Raw genomic sequence first — 14,301 nt, 5'->3', positions numbered from 1 at the left:
TTAAAGCCCTTGGAAAGGACCCAGTGGATTTCAGTTCTTTGCAAATAATGTCTGGCAACCTGATGAGAAGATACATTGATTCAGTGTATGCTACAACTGAATTAGTCAAGGAAGGATTTACAAGGACTCAACTAGTTTAAGCTTCATAGACTAGTCAGTACTTTTAACATGTAGTAAGTGGAACAAGAGAACCAGACTAATGCCTATCTAATTGTGGTAGGCAGAATTTTAAAGAGGTCCCCTGCCCACATACCCTAAGATTCCCATGCCCTGGTTATTCAATCAAAACAAATCTAGGTGCTATTGTAAGAGGACTTTATAGATGTACTATGGTTACGAATCAGTTGACCCTAAAATAAATTGAACCTGGGCTGTTGAAGTGAGCCCAGTGTAATCACATGTTTCCTTAGGACCCTCTCTATATAAGATCATGTCATTTGCAAGTAGAGATAGTTTTACTTTCTGTTTCCATTCTGGATGCTTTACATTTCTTTTCCTTATCTAACTATCTGGCCAGAAACTCCAGTGCAATTTTAAATAGAAGTAGTAATATCAGATATCCTTGTCTTATTCCTATGAGGGGCATTTTCAATCTTTTACCATCAGGCATGATGTTAGGTGAGGGTTTTTTGTAGATGTCATTTGTCAGGTATGCATGCTCCCTCCTGTGGCTCATCTGTTGAATATTTATGTCATGAGAATTTGTCACATGTGTTTTCTGTGTTGATTGAGATGATCATGAGATTTTGGACTTTACTTGATCAATATGGCATTTTGTAATGATTGGTTTTCATACATTGAACTAACTTTGCATTCCTGAGATAAATCCTACTTGGTCGTGGTGAATAATCCTTTTTATACCTTGCTTGATGAGACTTTCTTGTATTTTGTTTAGGGTTTTCACATTTATATTAGTCTGAGATACTGATCTATACTTTTCTTATCATTTGGTTTTTCTGGTTTTGGTATCAAGGTGACAGTGGCCTCACAGAGTGAATTGAGAAGTATTCTCTCCTTTTGAGCTTCATGCAAGAGTTTGTGAAGTACTGATTTTAATTCCTGTTGGAACGTTTATAGAATTCACTGGTTAATCCTTCTGTGACTGAGAATTTCTTTGTGGAAAGCTTTTTGATGATAGATTCATTCCCTTTACTTGTTATAATTTATTCAGATTTTGTATTTCTTCTTAAGTGAGTTTTGGTCCTGAGTCAATGTTTGTGTCTCTCTAGGAACTTGTCACATCATCTACATTATCCAATTTGTTAGCTTGAAATTGTTAATAATATCACCCTATAGTTTTTTTGTTTCTATAAGGTTGGTGGTTCCAACCCTGTTTAACTCTTCATTTAGCAAATTGAGTCTTTTTTTTCCCCTATTAGTCAGTTTAGTTAAAGATTTGTTAATTTTGTTGATCTTTCCAAGAACCAACTTCTGGTTTCTTTATTTTGTTTCTGTTATTTTTTTATTTCATTTATCTCTGCTCTAATATCAAATTAAACTTTGGCTCATTTTGGGTTTAGTCTGCTTTTCTTTTAAGCTTTGTAAGGTGGAAGGTTAGTCTGTGATTTAAAAGCTTTCTTTTTTTCAATTTAGAAATTTGCAGCTACCAATTTATTTCTAAGCACTCATTTAACTGTGTCCCATACATTTTGATACAGTGTATTTTCATTTTCATTCATCTCAAGCATTTACTAATTTCTCTTCTGATTTTCCCTTTGACCCATTGGTTATTTATAAAGATTTTATTATTTATTTATTTGTTTATTTGAGAGTGAAAGAGAGAGCATGGGCAGGGAGGGTAGGGGCAAAGGGAGAGGGAGAAGCAGACTCCCTGCTGAGCAAGGAGCCCGATGTAGGGCTTGATATGACCTGAGCTGAAGACCGACGCTTAACTGACTGAGCCACCCAAGCACCCAACCCATTGATTATTTAGGCGTATGTTATTTGATTTTCGCGTATTTGGGAATTCCCACATCTCTTTCTACTGTTGACTCAAATCACTGCTTAGTGATACTTGTTTAATTCATATTTTGTTAAATATATTGAGACTTGTTTTATGTCCTGAAATATGGTCTTCACTGGAGAATATTCTGTGTGCACTGTAGAAACATGTGTATTTTGCTGTTGTTGGATGGAGTGTCCTGTAGGTGTCTGTTAGGTCTAATAGATGTATTGTGGCTTAAGTCTTTTGTTTCCCTACTGATTTTTTAGGTGGTCTATCCATCTTGAAAGTGGGGTATCTGTTCAACTATTTTTGTTGAATTGTTTATTTTCCCTTTGCTTTTATTAGCTTTTGCTTCATATACTTTAAGGCTCTGTTTTGAGGGGCATATGTTTATAATTATTTTATTTTCTTGATAGCTTGATTCTTTTATCATGATAAATTGTTCTTGTTTGTCTCTAATAATTTTTTTATGTGTGTGTGTTAAATCTTTTTTTCCCCCTGGGTTTCCAGCTCTCCTTTTGTTATTATTTGTATGTTATGGTTTTTATATGCTTTTATATTCTTCCTTTTGGGGTAGTTGTATTATTTGATCATATTTTTATATAACATGTTAACCTCAGTTTTGATTGGAGACTTTAATCAATTTACAAATAGCATAACTTCTACTAAGGTGGGATTTAGACCTGCCACCTGCTGTTTGTTTTCTGTGTGTCTCATGCCTTTCTTGTTACTCTTTTCCTCCATTACTGTTTTCTGTTACATAGGTATTTTGTAGTGTATCCTGTTAATTTACTTTCTCATTCTTTCTCTTTTTCATTATTTCTCATTCTCTTTCATTAACAGTGAATTATAATTTTACTTTCATCAATTATAACAACAAATTAAGAGACACGTTCTATTGATTTCTTTCTTTTGTATGGGTCATATTTTCTTGTTTCTTTACATTTCTCACAATTACCTTGGAAATATGGATATTTAAAACAATATAATAAAGCAAATCTGAAAGTCTGATGTCTTACCTGCCACATTTTGTTGTTATTGTTCTTGTTGTTTGTTTAATTTGTTGTTTTTTAGTTCAGTGACTTTTCTAGACCAATTCTGGAGTCTTTATTCTTGTCATGTATAGCCATTGGATTCGGTGTAATGTCAACTTCATGGTCAGTTAATGATCAAAAAGAGAATTCCTTAAATGCCTGCAATCACTAAATCTCCCAGTATTTGTTGAGGGACTTGCTGTTCCTGTTGAGGATCACTATCAACAAAACCAGGCAATTGACAACTCCGTCTTTGTCTTAACTTTCTGCTTTCATAGAGCCTCAACGTCAGCCAGAGATGAGAGCTGAGGGCCTTTTAGGTCTTTCCAGAACATGTGTGTAGCCCTGTGCAAGTATATGTCCATCCAGATTTGTAGGAAAAATAGGAGTATTTCAAAGCCAAGTTCTAGGGACATCCCATTCCCCAGAGTTTGCTTTTAGCTTTTTGGTTAGACTTTTGAGCCCCAACTGTTATATGCTACCTCAGGCAACTATAAAATTAAAATACTTACCTCTCATTTCCTCCATTTCCTAAGTTGTAAGTGATTAATAGGAATGAAGGTGAGCAGAAGGATAAATAAATTACATGTTACAGGTAGCCTGTGGGCTCAAGTGCTTGCAGGGAAGAAGGATTTTTCCACTGAACAAGGTATTAAAGTGGTGAATTTCAGACAGCCTTGTAAGTGGGCTTTTTTGGGGAAACACCAGACATGTCAAATAATGACGATTATTTGGTAATGAGGTTTTGAAAGAGCTCTGTTTTCTTCTCATTGCTCTGGCTGCCATGCTGGACTGCTATTTTTCAAAGTTGTTATGGATCTGGAAGTGGGCAGTGGGAATAGGACAAGTTAAAAAACCATAAGGGGAGCCTGGGGACTCAGTCAGTTGAACATCTGACTCTTGATTTGGGCTCAGGTCTTCATTTCAAGGTCATGCATTAAAGCCCCGTGTTGGGCTCCACTTTGGGTGTGGAGAAGACTTAAAAAAAAAAAAAAAAAACCAGAAACAAAAACGCAACCAAAACCCATAAAACTCACTCGTTGGTTTTGGTTTTTGTTTTTGTTTTGTTTTTCTTCATTGCCTGAATGGAGGAGTAAATTTTCATTGGCATTTTTGTTGATATCACCCTTATGCTTATGGTCAAATTTTATGATACATTAAAGTGATTCCTGTAGCTCTTCATCAATGAAGCAGGCTTAAATTGAAATGGCCGCATTCATTGATAAATTACCAGCAATTTTAAGAGTTTACTATTTGAGGGTGTCCTTTAAGACATATAGTTTTAGCAGATATTATGTGGTGGTGTTGAGCTTGTTAGTTTAATGAGTGGGTATGAGACAAAACTTATGATTTAATGGAAACAGAATTTAATAAATAGAAAGTACCAACTGGAAAAAATTTATACTGAAGACTATTATTTCCTTTCTGTTATCTGAACTTAGTCATATTTCTGTCATAGGTGAACACACTTTTGCCTTTCCAAAAGTTTTGACATTTTAACCTTTGCTTCAGTCCTTGGGCCTTGTCATGATGATCCATTTCTGCAGCCTGATTTTTGGGGAAATGTTCTTGAGCACTGATATTATCTCACTGTCAAAACACTCACACTTTTTAAGTTCCTTTGAGCCAGTTGGTTGCTCTATAACATGCAATAGGATTTATGTCCCTTCTGCTCACACTCATTCCTATTAATCACTTAGAACTTGGGAAATGGAGGAAATGCAAGGCTGCCTGTCAATAGTTGAAGAACGTGAGACTGAAAATTCTACCTTATCTTTCCTGAGGATCAAGGCTGCTGGAATTCACTGCCAAAGTTGTTGGATTTAGCCCTTCTGACTTGATTCATGGTTTTTGTTGCTTTCATATTTTATATGCTTCCTTTCTTTTCTTTTTTTTTTTTTTTTTTGGTCATCAGTCTTGGTTTATTTTGGGATTTTATTTCAACACTTAGCCAGCAACTGAGAAAAAAAAATTTTCTTTGAAAGCCCTTTAATGTAAACATTTAACATTATCAATAAAATCACACTGCTTATTCTTATTTTGTCATTTTGATAGTTAACGCTTTACCATGAGATTATTTGAAATATGTTTTAAAGATATGCTGTGCACTTACTTTTATGGATACAGGCATAAAATGGGAATTTATGAGCCAAATAAGCAAACCAAGATGAATACAGTAGAGGTTAATAGGAAACTTATAATGGTGATAGTGATGTTTGCGTATATGTGTATAATATGATTGTTGGTAGGCTACTTCAGGAGTAACAGGAGTATGTGCCGAATACATTTGGTACATTTTTGGTTATCAGCTTCGTAAGTCTCTTCTCATTGGTTAGAAGCAGCAGTAGGTTGGGGTGTAGGATGAGGGAATGTACATGCGGGAAAAACTTACACTGCCAAGGATGTGCTTCTTTCTTGTATACTTATAGACAGGATGACTAAAGTATTTTGGAGAACAAGAGAGAGTTTTCCATAAGATAGTATTTTTCTCTAAGGAACAGCTTCATCAGTTAAAGAAATTCTATATTCACACTGTAGGGAACAAGGTAAAATTGAGTGTGCATTTCAAGAAATACTTCGTATTGCCACTACATTGTTGGAATTAAAGGTAGAAATCAGATGTTGGTGTTGGGTGCATTTTGAACACTGCTTTGTTTTCTCCCATAAGAAGAAAGTTTATTCCTAGACAAGTGTCAAAAGATCTCAAGCTGTTTCTGAATTTAAAACGTTACCTTTTGGTCACGTGGGTGACTCAGTCAGTTAAGCATCTGCCTTCAGCTCAGGTCATGTGGGGTCCTGGGATAAAGTCCTGCATTGGGCTCCCTGCACTGCAGGGAGCCTGCTTCTCCCTCTCCTTCTGCCTGCCACTCTCCTGCTTGTGCTCACTCTCTCTCTCTCTTTGTTAAATAAATAAAGCCTTTTTAAAAAAATAAAACTTTAAATTTTCAAAAAAAATATTTATTTATTTATTTATTTATTTAGAGTGTGAGCAAAGGGGCAGAAGGAGAGGGAGAGAGAGAACCTCAAGCAGATGCCACACTGAGCTGGGGTCTCATGTGTGGCTTGATCTCACTACCCTGAGATCATGACTTGAGTTGAGCTCAAGAGTTGGATGCTTAACTGACTGAGCCACCCAGTTGAATACTACTCATTTGTATTGCTAGTAATATGATTGCAATAACACTTATTTAAATGATAACATGATATATAGTAAATATAATAACTCATTATGTTTATTTGATTATTCATTTGCTTAGCATTTGCATTACCTTCTGAACATGAAGCAAGAGCAAACTAATGACTGTCCACTGTATTACGTGATACCAGCTCTTCATCTAAGTCATGTTTATATAATTATTCCAGGGAGTACGTTCTCAGAACGGTCTTCTTTATTGCAGGGGTTTCAGTTATGGCTCTGACCATATTTACAGCAATCAATAACGCCATTATTTTCTGCTAATTAGGGTACAGTTTTGAAAGAGGTGTAGGGAAGAAGAGGTATCTTAGGTTGCATAATTTTACTATTGATTCTCTTTTTTTTTTTTTTAAAGATTTTATTTATTTATTTGACAGACAGAGATCACAAGTAGGCAGAGAAGCAGGCAGAGAGAGATAGGAGGAAACAGACTCTCTGCTGAGCAGAGAGCCTGATGCGGGGCTCGATCCCAGGACCTGGGATCATGACCTGAGCTGAAGGCAGAGGCTTTAACCCACTGAGCCACCCAGGCGCCCACTATTGATTCTCTTAATGATGTGACAATTAAATTTGATTTCCAACCCAGCTTTAAATGACCATGGAATAACTTGGTTGATAGGTTATCATAATCATCCACATTATGTTTTCATTCCTTTTGACAAATAACAAGACACCAAATAGAGTAGGACACAGTTAGTTCCCCAATTATACACTATAACCGTGTCAAGCATTGTAGGAAATTATGAAAGCCCAAAAAATGTCCCACACTTATGTTCTAGCCCTTTAATAATAATGGTTCTCTGGCAGGGTAGGGTCTTCACTGCAAAATGTGGGACAGCATCAGGGCTCTGCATCATTTTCTACGATCACAGGGAAAGCTGGGACTCTTTGATCCAATTGTTTCTAGAGCAAACAATGATCTTCTTTGAAGTTTTCATTTATTTTGGTGGGTGATGCCAGAACAGTATTTTCCCTGGATACTGTCTTTGCAGGGCTATAACTTTCTGTGTTGCAGGAGATAAATTAGGCCATGACTGCAGCTCATAGTAGTGTTATAGGGAGTATAATCACAATAAGATATTTCTCTGGGGAATGCAGTGATGTAAAACGATCAGTCAGACCATTTGCAAAAATAAATGGTGTGGTTAAATGTTTTATTCTTGAAACAGAAATATATTGACCTAATGTGGATATGGACCTAAATTCTTACTGCCTGGTATACTAAATAAATTTACCAAGGATTTCTGTCAGTAACACGCTGACTGTTGTTGCCCACAGCCCACTTCCTCTCACTGGTCTCCAAAGGGAATTCTACTTCCTCAGACTTAAGAAGCAGAATCTTTCTTCCGACAAATAACCAACATGCTTGTCAGGTATTTGAAAACACACAGCATTTCAAATACTTTTCACATTTGAGAAATTCTGTTTTATAATCATTCGGACATTACTTATTTTTCACAGATTACATTTTATTACTTCTCCAGCCAAGTGAGTAACAAGTTAGTGGCTGGCCTTCAAACTACACGTGGTGGTCCCATTCAGCATTTATGGCAAAACACAGTTGGGCTCCGCAATCAGTGGGAGAGAAATGTCATGAACATCGAGAGCAACCAGAAATTTCAGGTATGCATGTTATATTTTCTGACTATGTCATTGAAGGAAAAATGGTAAAATATAGGTCTTTAACTGATGTAGGAAACAAAGGCAGAAGAAAAGTTATTAAATTTCCTTACTCCCTACAGCCTATTGACAAGTCCTCAAAACAGGCAGAGTGACATTACTCTAGGAACTCAGTTACCTTGATGTTATTTGCTAATGGGAAGAGGCAGTCTTAGCCTGACCCCCAGGACCCTGTAAGTCTATTTTAACATATATAAAAATTCCTTTGGAAATAACCTTTATCTCTACCCCCAAGATACATGTTGGCAATCATTCTCCAAGCGTATGGCCCACCAATATACATCTGAAGGGTCTCGTGACTCAGGTTTTATTAGACAGTAATAAATGACCTTTCCCAACAACAGCTAGCCCCCTCAAGTCTGGAAACCTTGCTTCCAAAATTCCTTAGAGACTAACACTATCCCTAACTCCCTCCCAACTTGAAATGATATAATAAGCCATTCCTCGTGACCACAGTGTAGCCCTTTCTACCCATGGGTTTTATCCCCATGCTTTAATAAAACTGCCTTTTTGCACCAAAGACATCTCAAGAATTCTTTCTTGGCTGCCTGGCTTCGAACCCTAATATCTTTCCTATATCATTAATAATAGATGAATTAAAAATAAGATGACCAGTGTCCCAGTTGGCCAAGGACTAAGGGATTTGCCAGGACTGTCAAGCACTGAAACCAAACAGTCTCAGGAAACTGGGATGGCCAGTCACCCTAAAAGACACTTTTAAAAGACGGGTTTAAATGTTATGTATAAAAACTAAAGTTGATATATTTTAACATATATTTATATATCAGTAAAATATAGCTTCCTAATTATCTTCTTAATTTCTTAAATCCCCTTCATTTTCTATTTATTTTACTATTCCAACCTCTTCTTTTCATTTCTTATTCTTAAGAATTACTTATCTTCCAAACTTTTCTCATGCTTATCAGAGAACAGGGTTATATTGGGTAATGAGGAAATAGACTATTTGATTTAAATACTAATTCCAAATGCTGTTGAAGTAGAATAATTGTCATATTCATCTCATGGCTAAACTCAAATTATTCAATACAGCCTTTATTTTCCAAAATAATTTTGAGAATGAAAGCCCATGCAAGCCTATAAAAGGCAAACTTATTTATGCAGCCTAATAAAACTTATGTATGGTGGAAATTATAATCTCATGATTTTTACAGGAGTTCTTGGTAAAGCATTGCATATTTTTACATTTGAGAGAGCTGAGAAAAATTTCCCATTAAAAACAGGATCTTAAAGCATCTTATAAATTTGCTTTTTAAACCTGGCTTGCAGGCTGATTTAGCCATCTTGGCTAAAGCAGGTTTCCTTTACTGTCTGTTATTTGAATAGTATAATAATCAATTTTGTAATTTTAATACAGAGTAGAAAATCATCTGCCATGTGATGGATTTAGCACTTGCTTAACTATAGGGATTGAATTGGTTTGAATTTTAACTTCAGTTCTTTTGAGTGGCAAGAGGAAGGATGGGAGAATGAGCAGGATTTCTACTATAAAATTGAATTGTAAGCTATAAGAATGACACATTTTCTTAATTGATCTGTCATAAATTCACTGTAGTTTGAAATTTCAGGTTTTTGTAAACTAAATGGGGTTCCAAAGAGGATCAGAGAAAATCACTTTGTAGATGGTTAAATGACACCTAGATGAGAACACGTTAGAGGAACTGTATGGCTGGAAACATAACTCTGCCATTTGAAGCTTTGCATTCTATTGAAGTCAGATATATTGGTGTGGGGGCTGCGTGGGGACCACGGGGTATCTTAAGCCATCAGGCATTCATATCCTCCAGTGAATGATTGATTAATTTATTTAACAAAGACTCACTTGGGGCACTCAGGGTGTATCAGGTGGGATTCAGGGAATGTTCCTAGTACATGTGAAGAAAAGAATTTTCTCCCAGCTTTATTGAGATATAACTGACATATGTGTAAGTTTAATGGATGTAATATGATGATTGATGTATGTACATTGTGAAGTGATTTTCACAATAAAGTTAGCTAACATATCCATCACATTGCAAAATTATAATTTTTATCATGCAGTAAAAACATTTAAGATCTACTTGTCTTTGCAACTTGGAAGTATATAATACAGTATTATTAGCTATATTCACCATGCTGCTTATAGATACTGAGAATTTAGTCATTTTATAGCTGGAAGTTAGTGCCCTTTGACCAATATTTCCCTGTTTCCCCTACCATGCAGACCGTGGCAACCGAAAAATTACTCTGTTTCTATGTTTGGCTTTTATAGAGTCCACGTGTAAGTGAATCATAGAGTATTTATCTTTCTGTGACTTATTTCACTTAGCATAGTACCCTCAAAGTTCCAGCATGCTGTCATAAGTGACAGGATTTCTTTCCATTTTTGGCTGAATTATACCTTTGTATGTATATACCACATTTTCTTTCTCCATTCATCTGTTGATGGACACTTGGGTTGTTTATGGCTTGGCTGTTGTAAATAATGTTTCAATAAATATGAGAGTGCAGATATCTCTTTGAGGTTGTGATCTCAGTTCAATACCCAGAAATGGGATTGCTAGATCATATGGTAGTTCTATTTTTAATTGTTTGAAGAACCACCATACTGTTTTTCATAATGGCTGCACCAGTTTCCATTCCCACCAACAGTGAGTAAGGTTTCCCTTTTATCCACATCCTTCCAAACACATTATCTCTTAGCTTTTTGATAATGGCCCCTCTGAGAGGTATGAAATGGTATCTCATTGTACTTTTGATTTGCATTTCCCTGATGATCAGTGATGCTGAGTATTCTTTTCATCTACCTGTTGGACCTATTTCTCTGTCTTCTTTGGAATGTCTACCTTTGGAATGATATTCTCTAACTATTTTATATGTGTGACTTTTTTTCGCTATTGAGTTGTATGAGTTTCTTATATATTTTGGATGTTAACCCCTTATCTGATAGATAGTTTGTAAGGGGGGCAGTAATGATAGGCATGTGGAAGGAAGACTATGTGTTTCTGGATTTGGGGTGCGTGTGTAGACTGAGAACTCTGAGCAATTTATTGTGGATTTTCAGGTATCATTAACCACTAAAGAAGTTTTTAGTTTCTTTTTTTTTTTTAAGATTTTATTTATTATTTATTTGAAGGACAGAAAGAGAGACAGCATTAGTGGAGGGGGGGAGGGGCAAAGGGAGAGGGGGAGACAGGCTCCCCGCTGAGCAGGGAGTGCAATGTAGGGTTTGATCCCAGGACCCTGAGATCATGACCTGAGCTGAAGGCAAATGCTCAACCCACTGAGCCACCCAGATGCCCCTAGTTTATTTCTTAACACTTCTCTTTTTTTCTCCCCTATGTCTCTCTGTCTTCTCTCAATAACAAAGCAAAACAAAACAAAACAAAACACAAGAGCAACAAATCGGAGCCAAGAGTGCTTTTGAGGGGACTGAGTCACAATGACTGGACGCTGAAGGATGAACTTGCTGAAGCCCCTTCTGTCTGTATGCTCACATAACTTTAATGACTGAAATGGGATTTTGTCTGTGTATAAACTTTGTCAGCATTTACACATCCTTTCTGACTCTGAAGCAGAGTGGATGGTCAAAGAACCCTAACCTATCTTTTTGCCAAGCTTTGTGCCGTCCCATCTCTGTCTCCAACTCAAGGTCAAGATCTTCATGGGTAGGGTAGCCAGACAGAGATCTGGGCATTGGGTAGAACTGGAACCAGCTGAGACTTGTGTGTTAAATCCTTAAAAACTACTTCCTTGTTTTTTTCCCAGCCATCCATTCCCAAGTGGCCCATTGCAGGGGCTGATGATTAAATATGTGTAGCAGCTAACTATAAAACTGCAAACTCCCAAATATATCACTGCAGGGGCCGCGGGGCTGTAGCTGAGGCAGCGAGGTTATTCACTTGAGTGCTTTAAAATGAGTCAGTGGCTCCAGTGAAAGCAGATGCCTGTGCAGTATATTAAGTAGTTTGCCAAAATACTTTATTGCTGATATGAAAACAGCGCCTCTACCTTAGAGGCTTTGTAAAACTTGGGAAACCGTATGACCCTCCTGGGATCCTTTGGCTACACCCGTCTTTAAGATCGCAGGCATGTGTTCATTCTGTCCTGTCAGCAAGGGAGCAGGTGTTCACATGTTTTTGCTTAGCTGAGCCACAGAGACGCACTGTGCTTGTCACACTTGCCGCCGTCCTCGCGTAGCTTCGTCCTGCAAGAGCTTGAGTGACAGGCTTACTGGAGGGTGTTTTGTAATCAGCGTCTCCAGGCAATATCTGCTGCCTCATCAGTTTATAAGCCTCCGAGAATTACTCTGTTTTCTGCAGTTTTCCCTCCATGCTGCCTTTGGACCGTTTCAAAGCCTTTCATGCTTCCTTTAGAGATGTCCAAATAGGAAATGGCAATTTCCCCTGGACCAGGGCGTAGCATGGGCTTCTGAGAAAGTCTCTGTCATGTGGGGGCTTTGTCACCTTTATGTGTACAGTGCTAGGTCCACGCCTTAATGAAATGAAGCTCGTTCATTTCTGAGGCAATACTGCAACCTGACAAGGAATTGTGTTTATGCATCTAGTCAACAAAGACAGCAGCATTTAAGAAAGTTTCTGAAGATGTTTAAGGAGTAATAACATCTAGGATTTACTGAGCACTTACTACCCCATATAATGCACTGCATTTAGTCCTTTGTATATATGATTTTATGGGCCCTGGATAGCAGTCTTCTGAATCAGAACTATAATTCACAAGCTTTGGAGAATGAAATAACCTATTAAACTCCATCCAGATTAGAACCCAGTATAGTTTGATTTCACATCTTAATCATTTACTCACTGAGCCATGATCATTTCTTTATCATGTTAAAGCATTATAAGGATTAAAAAAAATGAAAAAGCATTATAAGGATTTATAAAATATAGATGGAAAAATCCAACTTCTAGATTTGTCCAAATATGTTGCAGGTGACTCATTAAACATTCTTTTGCCTGCTGTGTTGGATAAAACAACATTTTTATACATTATTCTGCTGATTAACTGCAATTGCATTTCTCAGAATTGTAGATTTAAGCAATTCATTTTGCTGTTGTCCTAAAATATTTGCAGAAGCAAATAATAAACCAGGCCAAATATATAGCAGAAATTTAGTCTCAGATGCAAGTAAAACCTTCCCTCGCTCTCCTTTTCTTTGTTCTTGAAGGCACTTTCATATTGGCTTTATGGGTAGGAAGGAAGGAATACTGTATTACTAAGTATATCATTGACCGTGATTTTCATGTCAAATGTTTGGATTCTCAAAGTTAATGAGAAGTCAGTGCCTGAATTTTAAAATGATATCAAAGCATTTTTTATATGCTATTATCTGCTTGTCATTTCTTTGATATTCCATTTCTACATGCCAAAGAGTTCTTAGCAACCTTGTATTCAGAAACAATAGATTTTATTAACATGGACGAAAGAGAAGTACTCATAAAAATAAATACAAATCATTAAGTTAAAAAAATCTACTCTCAAACTCATGATTGGAGTCTTTTTCCCTTATAAGTCAAGACTATTTACTGTGTGAACCCATGATGGCAAAAAATTACAGTCATCTTTTTGCATTTCACATGTTTGCTTGAGAAATAATATTGAATGCACACTACTGATTAAGAAAACTTTCCTATGATAAATCTAACTACTAGAGTTTCTGTTCATGCAGTTACTGGTGTCATCCAAGCAAGTTTATGGCTATTATTTAGCTACTGTCAAAGATTCGTTGAAGATTTAAATCTTGAAGGCTTGAACGCTGACCCCTTGCCTCCCTTAGAGGTCATCTTCTCTTAAAATATTTGGGGTGAAAGCAATTTGTAAATTATTTACTGTTGATCAGTGCAGCCCTTACCTGACTTCTGTGATGTCGTTAAACTTCTAACTTCATTATCTGTATTATTTTATTTGCTAGTTTGCTATTCTTTGCTTTATTTTTCCTAATGCAGTTAAAATGAGGTGGGTGTTTGGAAAAACTTATTTACCAAAGTTTTGGGGAAAACAAAGAATGCTAGACCTCACTTTTCTTAGAAATACAACTACCAAACATAAACATGGCTTCTGACCCTAGACCTGGCTTTTTAAAAAAATCCTCTTGAGATTCCACTTTCTTGAGCTGGTTCAACCCATCCTTCTTTTCAGGATCCCAGCCAAAATCTCTGGAAAGTCTTTCTATTTAAATATATTTAATTTGAGTACTGCATTATGTCTGATGGGTCTTAAGTTTTATAGCTACACAGACCCATGGGTGAATTTACCTACATTTAGAGAAATAGTGTTCTCCCTAAGAAAAACGTTTCCCCTTGCTAGACCAGTGGGCTCAAATGGTAGCTAATTTTCACACTAACTTTTCTTCAGTTAGACCAAATTAACATATAATTTAATTGAATCAAACAAATATACATATTGCAAACTTTGATGGAGAGAATTGA

The 14,301-nt window shown here is 36.5% G+C and overlaps 1 protein-coding gene across 1 annotated transcript in view; it reads left to right on the top strand.

Annotated features, from left to right (window-relative positions):
- The window catches only part of MALRD1 (MAM and LDL receptor class A domain containing 1), a 736,704-nt gene that overhangs the window by 26,307 nt on the left and 696,096 nt on the right, over nucleotides 1-14,301 (top strand). Inside the window, exons 3-4 of the mRNA XM_032880867.1 lie at nucleotides 7,454-7,548; nucleotides 7,637-7,798. Coding sequence (XP_032736758.1) covers nucleotides 7,454-7,548; nucleotides 7,637-7,798 — 257 coding nt within the window. The remainder of the gene's footprint in view (nucleotides 1-7,453; nucleotides 7,549-7,636; nucleotides 7,799-14,301) is intronic.

This window comes from Lontra canadensis, unplaced genomic scaffold, assembly GCF_010015895.1.
Source record: "Lontra canadensis isolate GAN:19392208 unplaced genomic scaffold, GSC_riverotter_1.0 scaffold72, whole genome shotgun sequence".
Classification (NCBI taxonomy): domain Eukaryota; kingdom Metazoa; phylum Chordata; class Mammalia; order Carnivora; family Mustelidae; genus Lontra; species Lontra canadensis.
The sequence above is the reverse complement of the archived record's forward strand: the minus strand, read 5'-3'. Positions and strand labels throughout refer to the sequence as shown.